This window comes from Plasmopara halstedii (assembly GCF_900000015.1).
Source record: "Plasmopara halstedii genome assembly, contig: Scaffold_2547, whole genome shotgun sequence".
NCBI classification, from domain to species: Eukaryota; Oomycota; class Peronosporomycetes; order Peronosporales; family Peronosporaceae; genus Plasmopara; species Plasmopara halstedii.
Window position 1 is genome coordinate 129,280 of NW_020189454.1, and position 20,493 is coordinate 149,772.

General features: G+C 44.6%; 6 protein-coding genes across 6 annotated transcripts in view; 2 read left to right on the forward strand and 4 right to left on the reverse strand.

The window, feature by feature from the left end:
• The window catches only part of PHALS_04254 (hect e3 ubiquitin), a gene marked incomplete at both ends in the record, with an annotated part of 3,056 nt that extends 84 nt beyond the window's left edge, over window positions 1–2,972 (reverse strand). Inside the window, one exon of the mRNA XM_024718333.1 lies at window positions 68–2,972. Coding sequence (XP_024583743.1) covers window positions 68–2,972 — 2,905 coding nt within the window. The remainder of the gene's footprint in view (window positions 1–67) is intronic.
• A 330-nt stretch (window positions 2,973–3,302) lies between these two features.
• PHALS_04255 (threonine ammonia-biosynthetic) lies at window positions 3,303–5,404 on the reverse strand (the record flags this gene model as incomplete). The annotated part of the gene is made up of 8 exons (XM_024718336.1): window positions 3,303–3,492; window positions 3,573–3,649; window positions 3,720–3,934; window positions 3,997–4,200; window positions 4,283–4,625; window positions 4,691–4,837; window positions 4,876–5,130; window positions 5,195–5,404. 8 exons carry the CDS (start codon window positions 5,402–5,404, stop codon window positions 3,303–3,305), a joined length of 1,641 nt encoding a protein of 546 aa, XP_024583744.1.
• Window positions 5,405–9,261: 3,857 nt separating this feature from the next.
• Window positions 9,262–9,540, forward strand: PHALS_04256 (uncharacterized protein; the record flags this gene model as incomplete). Its single annotated transcript, XM_024718337.1, has 1 exon — window positions 9,262–9,540. The coding sequence occupies one exon, from the start codon at window positions 9,262–9,264 to the stop codon at window positions 9,538–9,540; it is 279 nt and encodes a 92-aa protein (XP_024583745.1).
• A 6,409-nt stretch (window positions 9,541–15,949) lies between these two features.
• Window positions 15,950–17,429, forward strand: PHALS_04257 (uncharacterized protein; the record flags this gene model as incomplete). Its single annotated transcript, XM_024718338.1, has 2 exons — window positions 15,950–16,309; window positions 16,377–17,429. 2 exons carry the CDS (start codon window positions 15,950–15,952, stop codon window positions 17,427–17,429), a joined length of 1,413 nt encoding a protein of 470 aa, XP_024583746.1.
• A 402-nt stretch (window positions 17,430–17,831) lies between these two features.
• On the reverse strand, window positions 17,832–18,755 carry PHALS_04258 (Putative N2,N2-dimethylguanosine tRNA methyltransferase; the record flags this gene model as incomplete). Its single annotated transcript, XM_024718339.1, has 4 exons — window positions 17,832–18,288; window positions 18,355–18,448; window positions 18,517–18,616; window positions 18,684–18,755. The coding sequence occupies 4 exons, from the start codon at window positions 18,753–18,755 to the stop codon at window positions 17,832–17,834; spliced, it is 723 nt and encodes a 240-aa protein (XP_024583747.1).
• Window positions 18,756–19,727: 972 nt separating this feature from the next.
• PHALS_04259 (uncharacterized protein) lies at window positions 19,728–19,985 on the reverse strand (the record flags this gene model as incomplete). Its single annotated transcript, XM_024718340.1, has 2 exons — window positions 19,728–19,903; window positions 19,973–19,985. The coding sequence occupies 2 exons, from the start codon at window positions 19,983–19,985 to the stop codon at window positions 19,728–19,730; spliced, it is 189 nt and encodes a 62-aa protein (XP_024583748.1).
• Window positions 19,986–20,493: the final 508 nt, after the last annotated feature.

The following is a 20,493-nucleotide window of genomic DNA, read 5'->3' on the forward strand; positions in this document are numbered from 1 at the left end:
GTGGCAGAAAAATCCGCAAACCATCGCCGGCTCTGCATGTGCGTGTGGGCTGTCTTCAAAGTCCAACCGAGCATTGAGGCAAGCCACTGTAGAGTTGCGAGAATGCGAAGATATTCTCCTACATTCATAACTTTGTCCGCCAGAGAGACTGAAGTACAGCTCATATCATTACCACTAACTAACATAGTCAAATCAACATCCGGCAACGAGCTTAGCACCTTCTCGGCACCTTCACCACTTTCGCTTAAAAGCCAAGGTAATCCAATTTGTGCACGAGAACGCTGTAGATTATCCATCTGAAAGCCCAGCTCCTTAGTGATAGTCATAAGTAGATTGGTAGGCTGCTGGGCCGCATATGAACGAAGTGCAAGAGTTAGCGATTGCACCGCCGAATTATGCGCCAGCGAGTTTTCATGCAGAGCTTCCGTGGCGTCTTTGTCGTTCGGTAAAGCACTTGTTAAAAACAATGAAGTGCTTGGTAAAATCAACTGATAAAGCGCTATGAGCAAACGAACGCCCCCACGGTCTGCAAAATATGCTGCGTACTCTGACTTCGATAGCAAAGGCTCCATCAAATCCGACACATGTGTCGCCATGCGTACGAGAATACTATTGGCCTTATCTCCGATATATTTAGGATTCGTCCATGAAGAGCTTTCTTCGCCAAATTGAATCACTTTTCTTACAGCATGTACTGCAGCATCGATAGCTGCATTTTGAAAACTTGGCACATGGCGCATAAGCTCGAATACCCCAGTACCAACAACAGCTGCTGTATCTCCTCGAAAGCAAAAGTCTTTGTCTTCATCTTCAGTGTATTGTGGAAGCGCAAAAAGATCCAGAAGATGCATCAGCGGCTCATACTTAGCCACCCTCTCCGCGTGTGCAGTTGTAAGGCATAAAGCATTTAGCACCGTTGGTACCGCCGTCAGAAATTCACTGGATAATGGCATTAAAATTCGAAGCGGATATAACTCAGCTATGTCCCATCGTGTCAATGTCTTCAAAAATGCTTCAGCCAATCCAGCAGCATGTACATGATTCACACTGCCTGGATCGTTGTTTATAATATCAGAAACTACGATAGCCGCTTGCGCAAAGACGACAGGTCCAAAGATGTCCACATGGGTCAAGAGCTGAAATAAAACCTTACTTAGAGTGCTTCCTTCACGAATTGCGCGGCTTGTTCCACCTGCGCTCATCACACCTTGAGAATGAAATGACATTGATAGCGATGCTAAAATGGCTAAAACCAGCGCTGCTTTTGTTTCTGACTTTAGTGACAAGTGCGTCCTACTCTCTTCGGAATTACCGGTATTGAAGCACTCCATCTTTAGCCGGTCAACAAGAATTCCGACTCCATTCAAGTCACGGTACAACGCAGCGGCTGCAGAGTGGCTGCTGACGGTAATTTCCAGTGCTTGAACACACTGAGTGGTCACGGCCCTATGGAACGCACTCAATGATGGCATTGTTATGGCGTGCAGAAGTGCGGGAACGATACCATTTTCCGTAAGAACAACAGCCCCAGACTGAACAGCCACTACCGCGGAAAGCAGTGCTAGCACGGCCTCCATCCAGTACAATTTTGCCTCTAAGATGCTCCCACTGCCACAACTTCGGAAAGGTGAAGCGCCGACCACCTCAGCTTCCTGGGAAGACAGCAAATCCGTCGTTGCTTGCACGAACGCGACTGCCAGGCTCATATCCATATCTTGGTCCGATGCTTCTGATGCGATAGGAATCAGCGAAGAGGATCCATAGCTTGTCGTTTGGGTGCTGAGCGTTAGAATATCGCCCAGTTCAGCTGTGCAAAAGCGCACGAGCGACGGGAACACGCCGTGTGGTGTCCCTTTTACAACGCCCAAAGCCTGCAATACGTTAGATTGACGGCCCAGCAGGCCCCTACCACCAGCTCTACCAGCTCGATCGTTCACTAATGCTGTAAGGACAGACAACGCTGTGACGCGTACGCGCACAGGGACTCTGTCTACACTTTCAACACGAATAAGCTCTACAATCCCCCGCGTAAGCTCTGGGTGCTGCTCCACGTAATTTGTCACATCCCACGCATCGCTGAACAGCGAAAATAGAGCAAGCAGCGCGTATAATCGTTCCACCACCAAGTTTTCGCGCGTCAACGCACTGCGGGAAGCATAATGCGCTCGTATTTGTGTAAAAAGCTGAAATTGTAGTCTTTCAGGTATTTTGTACTTATCTATCAGATCCTCACACGCCGTCGCCGCTGCACATGCAGCTTCCAATGTAAATGGTGCAGTTGCTATCACTTCTTCATATGGCGGGATGATTACACTGATGCCTTGAGATGTTGCGTCCTCTCCTGAGCTGTAAAAATGAAATTTTACGTCCTGGGTTGGAGCAGTACTTCGTGTGTTCAAATAATCGAGCACTTCTGAGCTGCTTTTAGGCGCTCCCTTACCTTGAACCACCATAAGCAGCCTACGTCGCAATAGATTATTTCTACCAACCGCACTCTCGACGAAATTCGTGCGATCTGCAGCGTATCGATGCACTTGCAGGGGCAGTGCCAGCATAGCTACTACTTTCGTGGCTTCAAAGACTACACGTTCGTTTCTAGCTGCAAGCAGAGCCATAATAGGCTCAGTTGATGAATATACAGCCTTATTTGAAGCGTTTTCCAGCAAAAAACCTAAGAACTTCAGAATTTCGTACACTAGCTCAGTGAATTCCCGCTCTGTTTGCATCGTAATTGAGAAGTCTGTCTTCTCCAGTTCCACCGAAATCAAAAGAAGACGTGGGCACTGCTGTAGCGCTCCTAATAGCAGTTTGTGCAGCTTTGACAGCACCGGACGCCAATTTGCTAAGTCTGCTTGCGACTCCAGCGTCCATCCTTTGATACAAGCTAACAACGGTACAATACGCGCCTCCCCTGCTTGCAATATGATTTCCATAAGTTTCTGCTCCTTATCACTGGGCGGAGCGCGCGGCATAACGCCGGCGCTGAACGCCTCCATCTTCTTATATCTGTTCCTAAGCTTTTAAGTTTTGATAAGCGCGTCTAAGCGACTATCAATGATCGAGTCTCAGAAATGCCTATTAGGCCGCAGACACGACCGGTCAGCACACGGTCTTTGGATAGTGGGGGAGGAAATCTTCAAAAAGTAATTCGGCAATTTTATTGGTCAATGTGTTCTAATGTTAACTTGATTCTGAATGCTACTGTCACATAATATATGTATTATCGTGCCACTAAAACTGCCGACAATCTCTAGCATTTTTGAGTGTGGCAAAATTTTCTAATTATTTTGGTTTTGCTAATTTTACACTAGGAAGTTCGAGTAAGCCTCATTATTAGTCTCCTCTACGCTGCGAAAGCTTAACTGGTTCAGGAACCCTTCAAAAGCTACGTTGTCCTGCTTAGGTACCTGAAAGCCCACGAGCACACGACCAATATCGGCACCGTGGTTTCGGTAATGAAACAGGCTCACATTCCACTGACGCTCTGATTTGCTTTGTCATCATTGTCATCATTGAAAAACATCAAGTCAGCTTAACATTTAATTTAGCAGCACAGATATTTGCTGACGTACCCTAAAGCCTCGAGAAAGTCCTTTAGAGCACCAGGGCGCTCCGGAAACTCGATGCGAAACAGCCGCTCGTTAGTAACCTGCAACGAAAAACAAGCCAATTACAAACCATTCAAACAAATAATGTATCTTGTCAAACGCCATACTTACATTCTCAGGGCGACCACCACCGAGATGCCGAAGGTGCAACTTGGCCAGTTCGTTGGAAGCTAGATCACAAGCGCGCATATCACCGCGTGCGTTGATTGCTTTTATGACGCCAACAAATTCGCATTCTGTCTTCGTCTGGATACTTAGGCAGATCCGAGCTTCATTATCGCTCTCTGAATCCATACGATAAGTAAATTCTGTCACATTGAAAGGAACTTTTGAAACAATACAAACAATTTGAGAAAGCAAATTCAGTGACTATCAGAAGGCAACTCACAGATAACATTGTAGAGGTCCTGAAAGCTTCCAATTTTTTCAGGAATTTTGACGGCCATAAAGCGCTCACGATCGTCTGAGCGCTCCGAAATGAAGCGCAACCGGTCGAAATCCAGATTAGCGGCAGCCAATACAGCCACATATTTTTCACTTTGAGCATTTTTTTTGTGAGCGTACTTCTTGGCGCCAGCAACACTGATTGCACCTACTCAAGGTCAAAAAGCGTATCTGAATGTATCAGCACAAACTCTGCATCAACGTATAATTTATTTGCGATAACAACATACCCGTAGGCTCCACGAGTGAACGCGTGTCACCAAACACGTCTTTTATAGCAATGCAAATTTCATCAGTTGATACGGTGATGACTTCGTCAACCACGTCCTTGCATAACCGGAAATTTTCGAGGCCGACTGTTCGTATACCAACTTCCTCTGTAAAGCGATTCACACTTGGCAACGTTACAGGTGAGCCCGCCTTTAACGACGACTCCAAAAGGTTAGCACCTTCGGCTTCTACTCCGATCAATTTAACTCCGGGGGCAACTTCCTTTATGTACGCAGCAAGACCCGCAATCAATCCACCTCCGCCAACAGGGGCAAAAATTGCCGCCGGGCGATCTCCAGCCGTCTGCTCACGCATTGATTAGCTTAAGAAACCACTACACATTCCAGGCTTGATAATTTTGCGCGCACCTCTTTCAGAATTTCCATCGCTACCGTCCCATTGCCAGCGATCACGAGCGGATCGTCAAATGGGTGGACCAGTGACCGGCCTTCAGTCTGTGCCATCCGTATAGCTTCACTCTTCATTTGCACATTATGCGACGCATAAATTTCGATCTTAGATATCAGAAAAAACTTCAAGACTTTGAACACACCATTGACGCATCAAAGTCAGCGCCGTGTTCCACCATCGTGATCTTGCTCTTGGTGTACTGGGAGACATTCCGCGCCGTTCCGACCGGTGCAATAACGACAGCATCAACACCTAACTCAGCTGCTGCGTAGGCTACGCCGTCTAGATGGCCTCCGGCTGAACAGGCCACAATTCCCCTTTTTCGCTGAGCTAGCGTCAGATTTGCGATCTTATTGTATGCGCCGCGCAAGTTAAATGAGAACGTTGGCTGCATATCCTAAAATGGAATAAAAGTAAAGTCAGACGGGGTTGCTTGGGCTCACTTCAGCCTACAAAGGCACCTCGCGTTTCAAATAAAGGCGACAATTTCCTGGTAGCGACTGAGTGAGCGATGGAGCAAGTTGTAGCGGAGTCTGGATAGCGACGTCGTAAACGCGGCTCTCAAGTATCTCGCGAAGGTAATCATGCGATCCTGGCCTGACCCAGGACGGCTTAGTAGCCAGAGAAGATAGACCTCTACGGACCACGCGGACACAATCGTGGCGTAGCATAATTCAAAAAGGAAGTTTTATAGGTACCTCTATTCAAAATGCACATTTCAAACAATTGTCAAAATATCGGTATTTATCTAAAGGGAGGCTGGCAGCTATATGAAGCTATATCTACATTCATGCACTATTGAATAAGCAAAGCAAAGTGATAGCGTTCGATATCTTATAGGCATACAAGGGTGTGGGTTGCACAAAACGGTGTGATGGTATTCACAAGAAGTCAGTGCGTAGCTGTACTGCCAATAGTTATGCAATTTTACCATTGAATTAGAAAAACCTATAGATTTATATATAGCCGGCTTTGCCGCAAATAAAACACAGTTTACATTTTGAACGGAAGAGTTGATCTGCCTTGGATTAAGGTTGTGGTTACTCTTGTAGTAAGCGGATTGCGATCCGCTACACTCGTACTGGATCTAAGTATAGAACGAAGGTCACCGACCATAACTTAGCTTCCTCTAAGCGAAAGAGCTACGGCAGCCCCGCTGCACGAAGAATCGAAGCTTTCATTGTGCAAGGTTCACGGTAGCCCCGTTGCACTTGATAGCACTTGTAATCAGTCTCACGATGGTCCAAGAGGCAGCAGCAGTAGCGACCTCGAGCACAACGGCCGAGTATATTAGCCTGTACGATGCAACTAAAAAGCGATTTGACTGCGTCTGCTACAGGAAGATATGGGCTACAAGGATCAATTTGTCACGCTAATTTACCAATACAATCAAAGGTGTATCGCGCTAGCCAGAATCCCGGTTTAGCACCCACGTACGAAGCACATTGACATCAAGTCAACTTTATGCGCGAGACGATCGAGCGTGCGACCATTCGACTAGAATACAAGTCGACAGACGAGATGATCGCTAACGGGATGTCAAAAGCATTGGCTCATGACAAGCATTGCAAGTCTGTCGATGGTCTAGGCATGAAGAAATAATAATAGTGGTGAAATAAGATGTGGACAACTTGTTAGTGTATGCTTTGTATTTTTGCATATTATTACTTGTAATTTGCAACGGTAAGGTAGGCCCCATATTGGCTCAGTCGTTCGTGGAGGGGACACTAATCGATCGTGCGTGGGCTGACTAATCATTTTGAACTGGTGTTTGGGGTTCACCGGGACTTTCCCCCCTTTGAAACGACCCCTCCACGCAATCGCTTTTTTATATTGCATGTGAAACAGCGCACTGACTAGCAGAATGTTTCATCTCGTAATGACTGTAAGTAGGAACGAAGGAACGATGACTTACAATTACTACTCATAAAATTGTTTATATAACTCACTCTCTACACCAACCCTTAATCAAGCAGCTACACTCTTGCGTTCAGAATTAAAACTGCTTTAAATTGTTTTATTCTCGGCAGAGTCTTAGGCTCTCCTAATTTAATACTAAACCTAATTAATATGCATAACTACTGACAGTCCCGCCTCGTAGTGGCTTCTTGTTACGGTTTAGCCACACCAAGGTGTGATGACACCAACTTGCGTAATCCATACCTTTGTATGGTCACACCATCTTATGTGACCCACCCTTTCATATAAAGGTACGTGTAACCCCGATACATAATACGCAGTGTTATGAAACTGGCACAGTACATCATATCGTACCAATCATCGGTGCGCGACATCTATGATATTGTCACGAGCAATATTCATTACTTCGGTATATATTAGACTTTTACTAAACTTCTTCTGAAAACGCAATTAGATTTAATGGTAGCTGTAGACTGCTACATAAATTTATTAATCACAAACGTAAAGCGACAACACGCAGCATTCCTTTTAACAGATTAAATCTTGTTCTCTTAAAATTAGATAACAAATTTCTAGTCTCGATTTGTTCGTATACGTATACATTCTTTGTAGGTTTGCTGCCGTCAATTTGTCAAGTCAATACTTTGTCTGTGCGATTGCACTTGGCAGCAATTGACGACGATTCTTGACAAGCCCATATTCCCTGTGGAGATAAAACACGATTTGTTCTACTCTAAGGACAACAGACCACACATGTTTAGCTTTTTGCTTTGATTGGTCGCGAGGGGATAGTACAATTGGCGGCCTAAGGGTCCAAAGCGGTGATTATTTATTTGGAAGTATTTGCCAGCAATGAATATACGCTGCCGAGCCCTCCACGAAGGACTTAACCAGTCTTCAATTAAACATCTAGGCTCCGATTATTTGGCTGCTTATTCTAAGAGTTCAGTTCTCAAGGCATGAATACCACGTACCAAACATTTTTATGCGAATAGCAAGTAAACCTATCAATATTGATTAGAACTTTAATTAGCTGTGACCAGGGGAGCCTTACAACCCCAATAATTTACTCTGGCACTCTTATCACTCAAGAAACAATTTTTCCGCCTCAATCCTGCGACGATTACCTCCTCTACACGCTGGGTCCGCCACACGATAGGGCTGGCTAGATAGCTCCATTACCTCCCTGCAAAAAAGGATAGACCATCTGCGATAACTTCAGAGCCTGGTCCTTTTTTATGCAAAGTTGTCTGTCTCCACCGACTTTGGCTTAAGGTACCGCGATGCACATTCGGCCTTGCTCGTCTCCACTGACCTTACACCAGCTTACAGCTGCGATCAATGGTTTCACAAACGGTACAGACTATGGGCCACGACAAACTATCGCTCATTCCGGAATCAGAAGAGATACACTATATAGACCGCGATGTGCACTACTTTTTGTCTTATCGTAGCTTATAGCAACTTCTGTTCTCTAAGTTTTGCCCAGGCACTCAAAAACATTGCTGCTCTAAATTCGAGCAACTGCATCTTCTGCTCTGACGCCATCAAAGCATCATGTCCACATCAAAAGACGTCTTCCACTAGCAGAAAGGAATTTAAGACTCACCAAAAAATCTCTATCAAGAACTGTGTGGCATTCAAGTGCTGGTTTCCCGTGATTCTGTTGCTCATGGTGTTCAAGCCACGCTATGCCGACGATAAGGACGTATCTTGAATCTAGATCTAGAGCCAAACAATCTTCCACTCTGTCAGAGTCTTTCAGCTCTAAATAACAGGTGCGAAAAGGATTCGACCCTTTAGCTAGTGCTCCTGTTATAAGACGCACGGACGTCCGACCCACGTTTGGCATCAGTACTGGTCTTGACATACGCATGTCGTACGTAATTGCGCGACACTCCTATGCCCACCAGGACTATTCACGGATTTTCGAGGCCCGTGACTTTGACTCAGACACCGAATAACCCTTATCTGGGTCTCATTGACCTCGGTCTTCGAGATTCAATTTAGCCCTTTTTTCAAAGCTGCCTTGTGCCTTCGAAAATTCGACGTGTTTTTGCTAGCAGCTCGACGGATAGCCCTGCGTGGAGATCTCAAGCTTCACGCCTTTGAGCCAAGAAACATGGGGCACCCAGGATGCAGATGCTTGGAACTGTTACATTTTGTACATTCGCGAGTACCACAATGCTGCTGGACAGCTAATAGCTCTTTTTTTCTAAAGCACTTTTAGGTTGAATTGTCTTTACACCCGCATGTAAGTGCTCATACTCGCGTACGGCCTGGACTGCTAGCGCGACGTGCGGTTGCTTTACTTGAAGCATGGTCGACTTATTGGCCATCTGAGCCTCTCGTGTCCGGAAAATTCTCAGGCTTTTGCTGCAGATAATACTCACTGGTCTGATTCGATTACGGCGGCAGCCGTGATCCGTAACGTGTCACCCTATACTTCCAACCCGCACTCATGTCCATTCGAAGAAGTGTTTAAGCAAAAGCCGCATCTAAGTGAGTGTATGGGTGTGAGTGCTACGCACATATAACCAAGTAGAAGCGCAAGAAGCTCGATGCTTTCTCGGATATGCTAAGAAACACAAGTGATATTGACAACTCAATGCTACTGATAATCCCTAGAAGTGTAGTCTTTGAGTATCAGTCGAGAGAGGTGTCGAAAAACAAAAGCAAAGATGTGATCGACGTTGTCGATAACCATGTGGATGGCATGAATGCAGAGGATACTGATGTCAATGAAGACTTTCGTTTACCGATGAGATCGCGTGATGAACTGACTCCAGAGTGGTATAACGGACCGACTCACTCAGTGTCGACTCGTGGATCAAGTGCACCTAGCCGGATTGAAGAAGAAGATGAGATGATACGACCAGAGCGTTAAAGGCGTTGAGTGGTCCAATATCAAGACGAGTACCTTGGTATGCAGCGAAGACAATTTGATTTAGATGACTTTAAAGTTGTCTACGATTCGCACTATTGTCTACACGCCGAAGACAACGATGGTAGACGCACTGTTTCTCAAAATGGGGTCATGCCGAGCAAGTACAAGATTAAATGGCTTCGCGTTATGAAGGAGTCACTCAAAGACCATCATACGTGAAATTTGTGGAGATGCCGAAGACCAAGAAAGCTACCGTGCAAGTGGGTGTTCCGCATCAAACGCTATCCATACAGAAATATTTTAAAGTTCAAGGCGAGCTTGTTAGCAAAGGGCTATACGCATCGTCTCGGTATTGAGTACATAAAAACATGTGCCCTGATTACGGTGAAGGAGTCCATCAATACTACGCCGGCAGTTAGAAGATACGAGAGCTGAGAACGTAGACACGTATTCAGCATTTCCCGGTGATGATGTGGAAGAGGAAACTTATATGGATCAGCCCAATGTCTTTGAGAATCAAGCCAACGCGGAGATAAAGTACTTGCTACAGCAGTCTCTCTACGGCACAAAACAGGCAGCACGTTAATGGAATAACAAGTTGAGCGAGCATATGGACAAGATTTCAAGCGCTCCGGTGCAGACACGTGCGTCTACGTCCGACATTCAAGCACTGTGTATAGCATCGCACAACTTGTGGGTGTATGTTTGTATTTTTGCATTCTAATACTTGTGATTTGCAACGCTGAGTTAGGCCGCAGAATGGCTCAGCCGTTTAGTGGAGGAGACTTTGATCGGTTGGGCATGTGTTCAAATTTCAGCGTAGTCAAGCTAGTTGTAACTAATTATTTGAACTGGTGTTTGGGACTCACCAAAACTTGTCTTCCCCTTGTAGCGTCTCCCTCAACGCTATCGCCTTTTTATGAAACGGCGCTCTGGCTAACCAGAAAAGACATTGCGTATTGACTGTCAGTAGGAGCATCTGGTGCGATGGAACAACGAAGTTTCGGACGCGTTTGAAAAATACGTCAAGGAATTAAGATGATTACTGGTGTGAAGATTAGGGTTTTACAAAGCGATAACGGTGGCGAATATTGCAGAATGGCAATGGTGATTCCAAGATGATCAAGCAATAGCTGACTATACGTATAACTCCCAATAGAGTGGCACGGCGGAGCGGATGAACCCGACCTTGATTAAAATTACCCGCTGCATACGGAGCGAAATCATTCCATCACGTAACGACCTTTTAAGACATATCGGAACATTTGTGCTTTTATAGAAAGATTCTCTATTTTTGGTTGCTGCTTTCATAACAAATTCTGTCATTCTGTTCCAGAATGGAAGAAAATGAGGGTCGAGAGTCATCATAGAACATCTCGTCAGAATGTGTGCTGCAAGCTAACTGCTAAGTGAAGAAATTAGCAGTGCATAATTACTTGAAACTAATTGAATAACCAAAACATGAATTGATCACTATGAAATTTTCATATTTGACCCATTACCGTTCATCAACGTACCAATCTTAATAAGTTTTTATGTTTTCAATTACCAGAATTAAGAAGGCCTGGTCTAGAGTACCCCTAGATCGCTAAGATAGTACCACCCTGTTTGAAACGTGATTTCTCTAAGCTTGTCATATTAGTAAATGTATTATAAAAAGCTTAAAAAATGTTTATAGTGTGGGTGTTGAGGAGGTGAAGGGCACATCCGCGTCGTGACCGTCAGACATTCTGCTTCACGGTACATCACCCAACGACAACCCCATCCCCAGCGCACAATGAATGTGACCACAAGACACTTTTTGGCCTTCTTTTAGTGATGGGACTATATTTAAAAGAATGAGTGTCTGAGGAAGACTCCGAATTGCAAATGTTGCGTGCAAGTATTTAAAAACGATGTTGTTTTGATGACAAGCAGTGTGGTTGCAGTCATTTTCTTATTTTTGTAATCATTTCCTTCCTACCTGACGTATTGATAGAAACCATCACGTAATGTACATCTATGTGTGGGTGGTAAAGCTAGTAATTACGTGATAGTATTACCAGATCCACATCCCTCCATTCAGTACTTTCGTACCTATAATTCAAATATCGTATATTTGTCTCGGAATGGAGTGTATGACAGGAATCACGGCGATTGACAGCTGTTGGTTTCGCGCCAGTAGTGAGAGATAATCTCATGCATAAAGTGACAGTAAGATCATTTTTGTTATGTCGTAAATTGTTCCTCCAGAAGTTGGCAATGATTTTGTAATACTTCATGTGTAGCGATCTCATAAAGCGCGTATTTCATTTGTTTCCCGCCAATGACTTAGTTTTTGGAAACAGAATATACCGGATATCATTGTAATCTCAGTTACCTGGCGTATTCCAGCAGACTTCAACGGCCCGCCATCTTCTAACCTCCATGGCAAAGTCACCAAATCAGCAACAGTACAAGATGCTGGAAATGATGTTCAAATTAGCGTAGATCTTGTTGAACCAAACGCTGCATCAGCTTACTTTTCAGTTTACATATCTGCCCGCTGTCATGGACATATCACTCGAAGCCTTGTCACTACATTCATTTGCGCAAGCAGCGAGTTATGCACTAATACACGCGTTGCAGTCCGACATTCTCGACATTTTATCTGTCTCGTCGTACTATATTGCTTGTCAGTAAGCGGACTTGATGGTATAGTTGACTGTACGCGAATTTCTGTTTTGTATTGCGGCAATCTCTTTTGTCGACTTACTGCCATAATGTTGAGCTAATAACTCATACTGAAGGAATATGTTTTTTTTTCATATGAGATTGATTAAAGCCAGCCGCAACTTAAGAACCTTTGATTACACTACAGTTTGCACGTGAGATCCATCGTATGCTTCATCTAAAAAATATTCTTACTAGCGTATTTATCGTTGCTACTAACCAAGTTACCAGCAGCACCCAGCTCACTGACCTGATGACTCCGGAAGCTGTTCTGCATCCGTCGCGGTACTATTATTGCATCAAAATGACCGAGAAGACTACGGTTCAAGACCCGCTGAAAGTTGTCTTTGCTACTGATATCATTCAAGCTTTCGATAATCCATGACGTGACGTTAAAAAGAGCTGGGGGGGTTCCACGACCGTCGCGCGAGGTCTGCTCTCTCAACAATGAGTACTCTGAGCTTGTAGATTCTGTTTGGTGTACGTACACATTCTACTCTTAGCCTTCGGACAGAAAGCGAAGCCTAGAAGGGACCGTGATAATGTATGCGAGGTATGAGTTTGATTGAAGCCAAATACACCAAATATAGATTTGTACGCGCCACACAATAGCGCGCTGACTTAAGTGTGATTTTAAATAATACTGAGTCTGTATGCTTTACTATGTTTAGTAGCAAAACTATACGTATTTAAGGGCGTGAGGATCGCAGCCCATGTGTTTGCGGATCTCTCCTTTGAGAAGCCAAATCACTCTTTCCAGTCCGAGTATTTCAAAACAGAAGAAGGACAATTTTTTTGAAATGAAGTCTGAAAGACAGAAAAACAATGTATATACACATAATTATTCAGCACGTTCCCCGGCACACTCTTTCCGTCAAAATAAATAACCAATCTACTTTGTACTCAAATTATCGCGCAGGTGTGAGCACTCAACGAGCACGCATTGCGCCTAAAGTTACTGGCTCCACTATCATTTCAAAGTGCCAGCAACTACAAAAGGCATTCGCCTTAAGAGTCCCCCACAACGCTCCCATGACTTAACGAAACCCTGAGTTAGGCGCGGTCTTTGGTCATTATCGGTGAGAAAACCAAGTTTTTCTTTGATGAGACATAGAGCCTCGGATCCCGGTTCAGAACCTTTCAATTTACCAGGATATATATAGCCAGCCAATCACGAAAGGAGAGGCTTTTCCCTAACTCCGCACCTTTAAGAACAGCTTGCGCACTCCACACTCATTCCTTGCGGCGGAATGTGCTACGACACCCCGCAGCAAAAAATACAAGAATGTTTGCTAAGAATAAGCTGAATCTAGACCGGCGAAGCAATCACTCCGTCTGCAAGCGCAAGAGTCGCAACAACTTTAAAAGCTACCGATCACGTCGTGATTTTGCGCTCAATCTTCGAAAACGAATCCGAAGCTCAGGTCACCTCGCCTCAAAAATACCACCTGCACGTAGAGCCGCAGTGGTCGGGTACTTCCGTACCCTTCAGGATATTTAGGTCTGAATGCTGGTTAAATGTCGACGAGTATCGCACTCAATTTGCGCAAAGGCGAGGTCCTCGCGACCGACAACCTGTCAAGTGAGGAGGCCGATGTATTATTTGATTGGAAATGTTGCAGCGACTCGCCGAGTTCCGATTTGACATCCCCACCATATACGTTCTCTGAGCTCCATTATATTTTGCAAAAGTACGCACTTTGGATCCGCTCCCCCGAAAAGGGTAGCGACATCCCGCCGCATACATCATGACGATATCTAGCTCACTAATAACGAGCCAGCACTGGACTTGGCCAAGTTTGTCTGCGGGAGTCGCAACGACTCCTGTCGGTTCATGACTGCTCAAAGCCCAACTAGTGTTGCTCGTCGCGCCTATGTATGCAGGCCTTCTACCCAAACAGAAAGCAATACACGTGCTATCAGACCCCACAGATCACAAATTCTCAGCAGTTATCGTGCAGTTCTGTATCCTTCATAGGGATGCGGTCGGAAAAATCGCACTCTCCATAAGAATATACATGTACTGAATTATGGCGAGAATGCCAAAGCCAGCCCGCACTTGGTTCGCTCACCAAGACACAAAAAACTCACCCGTCCACAACTTAGCACGCCAGCTTCAGTGAATCATACGTCCGACAAGAGCATCGATTAATGCTTGACTTTGCATAGTACGATATACGACGTGGACGTCGAGGTAAAAAGTTTTTTTAGCTGATAATAGCTCCGCTTATCGCCACGAGACAGGTGTTGAAGCAGCCGGCCAATTCTCGAATTCGCAATAAGTTTTTCCTTACTCACTAGTGGGAAGCGCCCACTTCAGGGCTATTCTCCCTCATCTCCAAGGGAGACAAAGGAAGAGGGTGCGCCAAGATGATAGCGGTCATAAATCTTGTAAAAGTGGAATCGAAAGCAACGTTTGCTCATCGACCTGCCAAACGTTCCAGCGTTGTAGTGTACTGAGTTTGTTCATCGAGCAGTACCAGCAAACGTCGACTTCCGTGTCGAGTTCTCGTGAGCTTTCTTCATCACGGCGGCCCGTCACATCTCTCCAAGTGTTTCGTTGTGCTTCCAAATCTGAGATGATTCCATCCCGGATACGTTTCCTGAGCTTTGCCAACGCACTGCGTGGCTTGTGACACCTCCAGCGGCTCGATTACCGCTTCTTCTGCATCAGAGCTCCTTTCAACCGTCTGTCTCCTAAGAGTGGGATCATGGTGTGGCTTCAGTTAGGTCACGACGAACACAGAATGTGTTTGATTACACTTTGAGATCTTGAGAGTATCAGCTACTCCAATTTTTTGCTACGTCCGAGGGCGCTCTAATGGGGTAAGGTCGCCTTTTAGGCTGACAGACCGCAGAAACGACATTGAAATTAGGCTTAGTGCTTTCAAGATATGTTTCGGTCCACTAGGATTATGCGATGTTTCACCTGTCTCTGGAACGGCGCGTTGCTTCTGCAGGTTCTAATTCTCAGTCTTGAGTTGCGCACCCTGCGCATGACGCATGATACCATAAAAAAACTGTGTATACTACGTAAAGTAGTTGGGTTGATATCAGCAATCGATAACTTATCCCCCACTTCGACTAGGGCCACTTTGTGGTAGTGTCAAGTGTAACCGCAGGCTGACCAAACAATTGAAGTAAGTTGAGATTATGCTTGTGGTGTCATATACCGCGTCATTCAGCGCAAGTTCAATGAGTAGAAGCAACTACCCTGAGCACGGCGGTTTTCTGCGCATACCTTTTTCAAATATAACTTTCACCAGGCTTTCACGCGCTTCACTCCACCATCTGTTTGTGGATGGTCAGCGAACACATGTATAATCTAGTGCTGAGAGCTTTTTAACAATTTGCGCCAATTTGCGTTGTTAAACGCGGGTCTTTATGGCTCCCGGCAATCCATGTTGGCAAAAAAAGTTTTTCGAGGAGTAGACTGGCTGATTATTCACATGGTTACAGAATCGCTGGCTGTAGCGAGATAAACTATCTTTCGTAAAATAATCCATTGAGACCACGATGTCAGACCACGGTGTCACCGGGCGCATCATCGACCGACCAAATATAAAATTAGACTTATGGACTGTCAGCACTCTGCTGATTCGGGCAGGCAAACTATTGAAGCCGCCGCATGCGGCGAGGGTAGAAAGAAAATTATCGTACTATCAGGAGTATAAAACTGCAAATAGTGTATGATACATTATATTGCTGATATTAGGCAATGAACGCACAAGCAAAATGGCGCCAGCGCACTCCGGCAAAGATTGACGTTCGACGCTCAAAAGCAGCTTCAGCAGCTTTTAAAATTACCGAGAAATCAAGTTCATCCAATTCAACAACTTTTGAACACCCAACGACAATTCTGGGTCAGCCCCGGCCTTTAAAGCAAGCTGAAGAACCCTCGATTGGCGCTTCGATCGAGGCTGAAGACGCTTCGTCACGCTGGAAAGAAATGCGACAAGCTGTACGCACTAAAGCGACGTTTGAGACGACAGAAAACAAATGTGGCCAAGCCAAAATTGCTGACTTGTGTCCTGTAGACCGAGAAAAGGTGTCTAAGTTGGTTCATCGCGTCGTCGAGGTTGATTCTAAATCTATGAGCATATAAGGCTTTAGCATAATTTGATAGATTTTTTCATATACCGCAGATAGGATCTCTACATGAGGAAGCAAAGGAGGAATTTGAAAGAGAGAAAGAAATGCACGAGGCGGAAGTGACAGAGTTGCGACAACATATTAAAAGAGCTACCGAAGAAATTCAAGATTTGTCAGACGAACTGCGTAATACAAGACGAAAGGCGCAATTATTTGAAGAACGAGTTGTGATACTCGAGGAAAGCATAGATTCGGAAACGCGTTTAAGATTGGAAGCAGAACAGACGCTAGACATGCTTAGACTTGAAGTGGAAAAGCTGCGGGCACTGGTACAGCAACAACAAGGCGAAATGCAGCGAGAAGCAAATGTGCGGCAAAAGCACTATGATGATGAGCTTTTACGTGTAAGGGAAGATTTGAAACAAGCGCAGGAGCTGCTGCTGACGGAAAAGAACGAACGGCTATATGACAAGCAAAAAGTTCTCGACCAACGACTTGAGCGCTCTACTGCAGCTGATGATAACAAGCTACACCAGCTGTATGCCCTTCTTGTTCAACAGCAGTATGACTTGCAAGTCAAAGCAAAAGCGGAACAAGAAAAGATGCGACAGGATTTCAGACAGCAGCAAGAATCGACTAATGCCAAAATGAGCCAGTTAAAGTTTGAGTTGAACGCTGCGCAGGAGCTTCTTCAACAAGAACGCGAAAAACAAACACTTGAAAAAGTAAAGACAAATGCAAGTTCAAACAACAGCTTTGAAAAAGTTGTTCAAGGTGAACCAATCGAATCCTCTGATCGCCAAAATGCTTCTCCGATTCAGCACGCTTCAGCCCTCGAAACAAAAAGCCAGCTTCCTCACTATACGGATATGCAAGGTGACCTAGCTTTGTTTGAAGAAGTGAAAGACTTATATGCTGAAGATCTTTTTGCGTCCCGAAAGTGGCAAACAGTTGCTTTTCGTTTTGAAAGTGCACCATGGCTAACTTCTAGTGCGGCACTACCATCAGTACAAGGCAAAACCAATTCATCAACGCTAGATGTATCTGTTCAGGAAGCTGTCGAGAATGATATGCAGCTTCAATTGCGTTTGGACTCAATTTATTAGGCGTTCCGTATGATCTTAAATGTCGTTTTATAAGCTTAGAGCTTAAAAGATTTTTTAATGGCACACTTCCTCACCTACCAGCATTTGAAAGTTGATTAAGGTCAAGCATGTAAGAACTGATGCTCCATAGACTTATTTACCCATTTCATCGACAGCTTTTTTAAAAGAGTAAAACATTTCACACGTGCGATACTTAAAACGGCACCTTGTTGAGCAAAAATGTCAGGAAGCCAAATATAGCATTGGTCAGGAGTAGATGATCATAGGAATAAATTCATTATTTTGTACAGCCACGAAAATAACCATACTGCTTTGAAAGCAGAAGAGTGACGAAAACAGAATAAAACCGACATAATGGAAAGAAATTGAGAATTGTGGATGCATGTCAGTCAAAAAATTCTGTCAACGCTTCACCACATTGCTTGAGTTTTCCTTTTCTGCAGGATCGATCGATAGATCTCGCAGTAGGTCATTCCAATGATCACAATCACAATGATCCACTTCTTTTTCAACACTGTTGCTTTGTGCTTCATCATTCTTGGGAACGTTAATCTGCATCTCAAATGGGATCCTACGCTTCTTAACTTTCATCTCAAATACTTCGATCGCTTCCTTTAAAAAGTTAGCATCTAATTCTGAGCGAGGCACCTTCAAATAATGAAAATAAGCATCTAAGTGCCGCATAAATTCAGCTCGGATCTCTGGTGCACGACGTTCGTTGGCCACAAAAACGACAGTTTTGCGGTGGGATAAAGCCAATAAAGACTGAACTAGCGGCTTTATGCACGCTTTTTCGTACACAACGTCGGCACATAGGATACAGTCGAAAGGCGGTCGAAGTTTTTCTACTGGAGTTCCCCTAACAAGTATTGAAAACTAAGTGACAAACGCATCGCTGCAAAAGATCGCCTCAATGCATTCATACCAAGCGTACGTCTCTACGCGAACTCGCTGACGCTCATTTTCCGTTAGATTCGTTCTCACATTACTCCGCAGCCACGGAAGCACCGGTCCAACGTCTGTAAGCACCACATCAGCCAGTCCCTTAGTAACAATTGCACTGGCGATTCCTGCAAGTCCTCCGCACCCTGCACCGAGCTCGCAAATGGACGAATAGCGCTGAAATTGAACGGGGCGCTGCTCAATGAACTTAAACAGCGTCTTACTACTGTCCCAGACGGTCGTGCCTAATAGAAAAGAATCCGGGTCCTGTTCTATAGAGACCACACGATCATTTCCTATTGGCATCTCCACAAAACGTGCCCATTGCGTGAACGACGATTCAAGTGCTAAGGGCTCCGACGAAGTAGGCACGTCGTCTCCCATTCAAGCCTGAATTAGCTATAATTTTATGTTAATTTTTTGGTCAAAATTTCGGATTTGTCCGTGCGCGCTCAATGGGAGCATAGCCTTTAGTATTATCGAATAAAACTCAGACATACACATTAATACACCCTGTCAGCGCTCAGTCTTGTTGATTGGGGCCATGAGATCTGCGTGGTATGAAGCCAAACATGCATTACAAAGGGTTGTAATAATAGTGTGACGAGATATTCTACATTTCCTCGTACAACCAACCACCTATCGTTTATTTGCTGTCTAGTGACAAGCAGTTGTCATCAAAATGATAAATGGTCTCCTGTTTTATAGGTGGCCTAGGATTGTGATAGATACTTCTTTGTAAGAAAAAAGTAGTTGATGAAATGAGAGGTAGGACAATTGGTAGCTGGGCTCCAAGATGGCGTAGGACGTTGAGATATTCAGTGGATTGCCCAATCAAAGATGACTTTCTTTCACTATTTTTAGGCTTTTTATGCAAATTACGGGGCAGAGATTGTGGTCTGTTGCTTGCGAAATGCCGAGATCCCCTCGCGATATTTTACATCGAATCATGTTGGACAAAACAAAACTGCTTAGGGTTTTCAATAATGACGTGATAATACTATTAAATATTTGAAGAGTTACTTATATGGTGTTGTTTTGAAGCGGATTGCGATCCGCTACACTCGTACTGATTTTAGTACAGAACGTAAGGTCGGTGACCTAGAACGAAGGTCGGTGATCTTAAGTAAGCTTTCTCTTAGCAAAGAGCTATGGTAAACAAATCGACAACGAAATATTACGATGATTGCAAAAGTGATGCCAAAATCTATCCAAATCTTACTGTGACACATCAGAAAATGTCTTCTTTGAAATCTTTCACCGTCAGGCTTTCAGGTAGCATGATATAGCAGCCAACCTCCGAGCCTCATCACTTGAGCAATCGTCAAAGTCTAGAGATGTGGCTAGTGTCAATATTTATTTGCGAGGTGTAATTTGGTTGAGCCATTTTAGAATCGATTTTCCCAGGGATGTGAAGCCGGTGAAGAGAGAGAAAGCAATCTGAATCACCACACCATGATCGCCGCCTACATCTATAGCTGAAACCAATACGCGAAGAATGTGGCTGCACCCGTGAAACCGACCACCGGAAACTAAGAAGTTATAGGAAAAAACATCAAGAAAGACGCTCGGGCTTCCATCGCAGTAGATTAAAAAGTAACGTTCCAGGTGCATTATACGTTTGAGATGCGTGCAAACAGCAAAAGTAAGACGATGTTCTGTCGCGGTGGGCACGACACCGCTATGTGCGATGCGTTAAATGTACGCAGTTTTATCGAAGAGCAAACTCATGCCTATATTATTGCGGCCGTGTGACGCTTACTCTGCACTAACGCACGTGATGCCAAACACAAGCCCAATAATGATGTAATAAATGAAACGAGTCCAATTGTTAATACCGTGCGCCAAACATTTGGAAACAAGCAGGAGCTAAAGTCTTGCCTGGGTCATCACCGCAAAAGCCACCTTGTCTTCAACGTTCATTTTTTAAAAGTCAGCGGACAAACTGATGGCGTTTTCGCGAATAAGGTTCGATCGCAATCGCTCAAAATTTCGACTCTTGTAAAAGATAAAAATACCTATATTCAAGTCGCTTTAGTCGCCCATGCTCTTGTCAATACCCGCCCCAGCCACTTCATTCATTCAAGTCGTAGGATTGAAGTTGCCTCCGCGTTTCACCACA